At 34.1% G+C, this 6,311-nt stretch overlaps 1 protein-coding gene across 1 annotated transcript in view; it reads right to left on the reverse strand.

Annotated features, from left to right (window-relative positions):
- The window catches only part of Cyp18a1 (Cytochrome P450 18a1), a 4,165-nt gene extending 2,770 nt beyond the window's left edge, over positions 1 to 1,395 (reverse strand). The window contains exons 1-2 of the mRNA XM_018512256.1: positions 878 to 1,395; positions 150 to 265 (exon numbers count right to left, since the gene is read on the reverse strand). Of these exons, the coding sequence (XP_018367758.1) occupies positions 150 to 265; positions 878 to 1,259 (498 nt within the window). The 5' untranslated portion in view covers positions 1,260 to 1,395. The remainder of the gene's footprint in view (positions 1 to 149; positions 266 to 877) is intronic.
- Positions 1,396 to 6,311: the final 4,916 nt, after the last annotated feature.

Genomic DNA, 6,311 nt, shown 5'->3' on the forward strand with positions numbered 1-6,311 from the left:
ATTTTAAATATCACACATTTTAAAAATATCGTGCAAAGAGACGCTTTAATATTTATTTTAAAATTTTATAATATCCCTTATGTATATAAGATAAATCAATAAAATTATAGACTTATCTATAATCTAATCTCTCCGATTTTAATACTCACCATGACCTTTGATTCCAGATTTTTGGAGCTGTGGAAATTCATACCGAACTTTCTAAGATTATTATGAATAAATTTCCTCTGATCCTTCCACAGAGCACCCTCCGTATTAATGAGACCTGCAATAGCAACGAAAGCGATGCTGAAACGCTGGAACTCATACACGTGGCGCGCTTTTCACGGAATCGTTTCCTTTTCACGGTATTAATCTGCCACAAACGATTGATTGTAACACGTCAAAACCGAAATTAGCATTAACCGGGGAACAACCGTGGAAACCCGCAATCCTGATCGATCGGAAACGATAGTTCAGAAAATATAGAAACAATCATAATCATGACCAGCCAATCAAATGCTAGCATTCTATTAGTTAAACAAATTTACTACTGCGCATCCTTCATGCACCACCACTTATGTATGTACGCGCGATCACGGAAACAATCGCGGAAAAGAAATCACTCGTGAAGTTTTCTCTAAAATTGTATCTTAATTTTATTATCGCTAATTTCGCGCAACAGACGTACTGAAAAAAGAAAGTTCCAATGTCAGTCGGCATTGAGAATAATCGAACGCGCGGCACGAGAGAAGAACTCCCGATAAAACCAATGAAACGTTTGAAATCGCGGGAAAGACGAGCAAGTCGGCAGAGTGCTTTAACCCGTCTCGATGATACGAGAGCTAAAGTCGTGAGATAAAGTGTACTATCGAAATTTGCTGTGCCTGACACTTACCGTATCCATCGATGATGTTCATGAAGTCGTTAGATGGTCTGCCGGTGAACTCCTCACGTCGGAATGAATCGCGTATGATTAAATGATCGCTGATAACGACGGTCAACTCGGAGCCGATGCTAACGCTGAATATTCCACCGTACTTCTTGGCCAGCTCATTGAAATGCAGGTGTACAGCTCCTTTGATGAAGGGTATGTAGCCACAAAACGGCAGTCCCCATGGACCAGGAGGTAACTTGTACCTCAAGATACGGCTATATTTTAAATATAGCAAATAGGTCACCAGTGCAACACTAACGAATATCAGAAGAGAATAAGCGATCTGATTCCCACTGCCGCCCATTATATGCCAAAGCCATCGCCCGAATTGTTCTACCAGCATCTCGTATGGATCACGGATCACCGATTGATTAAAAATCCGTGAAATCGAAACGCTTGTTAATATCTTCGAATGTCTGTTGTCGTGGTTATCACTGATATAAATATATATATATATATATATAGATATATATAAACCGCACGAAGTCTCTATATTTGTTAATTTTTCTCTTTCGCTTTCTTAGTCTCTTGATACAAAAAAAGAACAGAGTTCTGTTTGTTCGAATATATTATGTCCATTCGACTCTATGCCTTTATATCTAATGAAGCCGCGACTACTGCTGTCGTAAAATAAATAAGCGATGTCTCCGCAAGAAAAGAAGGATGAAAGGAAACTCCTATTGGAAGGAACTCCTCCGTGCAATCCTAGGAAAGTGGGGGTTTCAAAAATGATAATGAATAGTTTCAAGGCAAAGGAAGGGAAAAAGGAAAATAAGAAGAGGAAGGAACTAACTTAGAAGAGAAGGAGAAGAAAAGAAAGAGAGAGGGAAAAAGTCGGTCACCCCAGCCGAATTCGTTTGCCCGCAACGTCGAAGTGAACGAGCTACGGAAGGATTGAGTATACTCGTATACCTTCTTGTCCTTGCCTGTTTATATAGTGACTCATGTATGCTGAGTCCCCCAACTGTACAACTCTACAAGCCCCTTGGTGGGGCTTACCGGACGACAGAGAGAGAGACAGAAAGAGGACTGTCGGAGGTGGGGTTTCCCAGGGTGGGGCATACTCTGTATTTACGTGTTTCAAGTGAAGAGCATTTCTACCTGGCGTTTGAAGGCGGACCGAAAACCTGGGCCTCGTTGGCTAGAATCGGACTTAAGGCAATGGTGGGGAAATGCCCCCAGCAAATACTACTGGTTGATGGGGAGCTGCCGCCGGATCTCCCACCAACGAGTTAGTGGCGACTTCATTCACTACGTAGGCGGTTAACGCAACGTAGTATGTTGCGTCTCAGCGATGCATCATTTCATCTAAAAAATATGATGAACATCGTAGGTATGTAAAAAATCATTTATTTAAAAAAATGTATTTGTATCGCATATTGAATAGAAACATTGCTAATATAATACTACTTTAACATTTAATCATTACATTAAGTTAAAATTTATTTAATAATTTATTCAAATCGCGCGCAAGATAGTAGCTGTATAAAATGACTAATAATAAAACATATAACGTGCGTTCTTATTAAACTTTTGTTGAATAATGATAAACATATACATTTTTATAAAATATAGATAATTTGAACATCACCACATAATGATAATAAGTAGATACAGATATTTTTATTAAATCTATATTTTTTATAGATAGCATCGCAATTAAAGATATTTTATCTTGTTTTATATAAGTAAACTAAAATAAAGAAAACTGACTTAGAAATTAAAAAATATTTTACTATCCTATACATAAATCTTCATATTAAATACGTAAATAATAATCATTTAATTTATAACACATTTTGTTCTTAATTTAATTTAAAAACTTAATTTATATAAAGTATATATTTAATATAGAAAATATCGATAGGTGCGCAATTTTTGGAACAAAGATAAAAGAAATTTGTCAATTACAAGTTTAGTAGTAAATTATTGATCTTATTTTATTAGTATAGCTAACAATTTAAATAATCTGAAGCAATTAATATGACTATTTGTTTTGCATGGTATATTATTTAAAATTATGTTAATATATTGTTAATTATACCATGAAATGTTGACAAATTATTATATTAATTGTGTTGATGAATTAAATATATATTAAATATTACCTTAATATATGCTATGATACTTGAAGTATCAAGTTAGAAGCAAAAGTGAAGAATCGGCTCACGATAAAACGCATATTCAACATTGATGGTAAATAAGTGACAGGCGTCGTCACAAGCAATTTATCGCGATTGAAAATATTACTTCGCTCATGGATACGCTGACGTGAATATATTTTGACTGACCAGCACGCGCAGATTACACTTCGTAATGCGTGCCACGCGAAGAAATAACGGGCGGTCTCATAATCGACCGCTTGCATCATAATTCGCGAATTGTGTCGATCGATGACTTTGCACCGAAATGTTGCGCTCTTATCAAATCTTCGGGGTCATTTGGTCAGATGCGTCGCAGTTGAGATTTCGGACAGTCATAATTCACAACGGCCGGTACGTGTAAACTTAATTAATCTCAACTCAATCGCAAACGCACTCATTCTACGTGCCTATATTCGTAAACTTAATGAAGTTCGTAATTACGCAAACCATTCGTGGCGGCGAGATCTCACGGCTTTCTTAAACAGCCAATAATTTGTATCGCTAACGAAGTATTATAAAACTATTAATAATACGTGCGAATACAATTAATATTTCACAGTAATTAGCTATTAATTACAAGGAAAGAACGATTTTGCTGAAGTATCTAAATTTAGTTAGATCTAAATCTAAAAATAATTTTGTTGAACCATTGAAATAAGTATGTAAAGTGCTCAAGCTTATTAGGATCTCTTTTAGTTATAACATATTTTGATTTTAATTTATAAAAAATGTGCTATACAATGTTTTGAACAAAGACATATTTTAATATTTATATATCTGTAGGATATTTCAATAAATTAATTATTTAATCAAATTAATTATTTAATACTGAATTTATATATTCTTCGAATTTCAGAATTTTTTAATTCTCTATATAATTCAACCATATCCACTCTTATCGTTTCTGTAAGAAGGGAAGGAGGGGATATTTCTTTTTTTAGTCTGAAAAGATATCGATACGATCGGTGCTTGCATTGATGTTTCCCAATATAAATTTTCTCGACTCCAATAAATTTTCCAGTACTCCGATTTGGAGTACTCCGGGCGCGAGCTGTTCGTCATACGATAAACCTGCATTTCACAGGTCACCGACCTGCTTCCATACCTGTTGCTGATAGGCGCTCGTTCTGTGGGTTCATTGGTACTTAAAGTTCAAAGTCTAATTAATCTATCACAAGGATTTATTTAATGTATCGGTAGAACGTACCTACTGTATAGACACATACACTCGTTGCAGGTATTATAAATTTTAGTGCGAATACAATATTCTGATAGTTACATTAATAGCAGATTAATATACAATTAATAAGATTCGAAATTTTAATTTGACGGATATATAGTACCGAATTCTTTAACGATTCGATATAATGTTTATCGCATTGGTGAGTTGAAGATGAATTTTTATGAGGATAATTTATTAGGCGATGTAAGAAAGTTGCCACCATGCAAAAAATAATATAGTTTAATATTTATCGCCAGTATTCATAGTTGATTCTTATTTTTAAATTATTTTAACCCTTTGAAGCACGATGTTATATTTATGTAACACCTTTTATTAAAAAATGAAAGTATTATATCCCTTCCGATTTTTTTGTAACTATTTGTATTTAGTAATATTATAAATCACTGAATCTCTCTGAATCTGAAGTAAAAATTTTAAAATTAGTAATTAGAAAGGTCAAAAAATATTTTAAACTTTAAAATGGTTTACTCGAGGCGGTTCAAAGTGTAATAAATCTTTGATTTGTGTAATATGTTCATTCTCATTTGATGATACAACGTCCCAAGGAGGGACAGGGCCTACCACTCATGAGGTTTCTGTAACAATAGATTTTTCCGGAATTAAGTTATTAGCCTAATCCAATCTGAAGGATCCATACATACATATATCCACTGATATATGGGATATATAGTTTAACGCCGGATCCGAACAGCGTTGGTGATAAAAGATCTCACCAGATGGAGCCATTTTTTGGCCTTAAAAAATCGCGTATGTGGGCACAAGTGAAATTGAACCCGGATCTACAGATTGCGAGTTAATCGACAAGTCACTCGACGCCTCTTCTAAAGATTGTATACGATCTCATATATCCGTAATCTCACTACAAAGCCATCTGATCTCTTGGATTGCTACTATGTTCAGTTTATATTTTCCCACTTGCTCTAATAAGGCTTTAACTGCCCCCGGTTTGTAAAGAGATTCTATGATCCGATAGCATAGTCCGTAATTCGTTTGCGTGATCATCACCGTATATCCAGTTTAATCCGAGTTTCCGCTTCAGAAGAAGACTGTTTTAATAGTATATTGTTGGTTTTATATGCGTTTCTTGAATATTTGTAAAATATAAGATATGTTTAGGAAATATATATATGAACACGTCCCGTGTGGAGATTTGTCAGTTACCTCCAACAAGCGCTTTGTTGCGAAGTTAGACACCCAGTGAGAAATGACAATGGAATCGACATCGAATCAATGTCGATTCGACGTCAAAATCATCGAGTTGACGTCGAATCGACGTTGATTCGACGTCGATTCCATTGTCATTTCTCACTGGGGCAATGGAGTTAGGTTAACAACTTATCCCCTTAATCCTTAACCGGGCACGTCGTGATTTTTCAGAAAAACAAATTTTGCGGCACTCAATGCGCCGCAAAAGAAAATCTTGCTTATATGTATAAATAATTGTAATAATGTGAGATATTGAACCGTTCCCCACATTTTAATTGATTTTTACTCGTATTAATGTTTAATATCTCTTTAGATTAGAGTTAGGTTAAGTTATGTTGTAAATAAATTCTAATTACTATTAATTTATAATTACTATTTTTATGTTTTAAAAAGTTTATTCCATATTATTATTCTATAAAAGCATTGTTATTATTTTCTTATATTTAATTATAAATTAATACATCTTTATTTTTTAGCAAATCTCTTAATTTTTATCTTATTTTTAATTTTCTAGTTACATTTAACTTTTAATTTTATAAGAAAATAGACACCAAATTTTAATGTTATAGTAAAATTTTAATATTACATTTTATTATAAATATATTTTACTTGCTTTTATGACGATTGTCCAATTATTTTTTTTATCCAATTATTATTACTCCTAAATAATAAATTTGTGATGCGGCACTCGTGCGTGCCCACTGAAGTTTGGTCGGAAGGCCCAATTAAGGCGATGCTAAAGCCTCCTGTTTTACCACATTTCCATTCGGTGAAAAATCTCTGTATTGGATGTACGGATTGC

The sequence above is a fragment of the Trachymyrmex cornetzi genome, unplaced genomic scaffold (assembly GCF_001594075.2).
Source record: "Trachymyrmex cornetzi isolate Tcor2-1 unplaced genomic scaffold, Tcor1.1 scaffold4, whole genome shotgun sequence".
Taxonomy (NCBI): domain Eukaryota; kingdom Metazoa; phylum Arthropoda; class Insecta; order Hymenoptera; family Formicidae; genus Trachymyrmex; species Trachymyrmex cornetzi.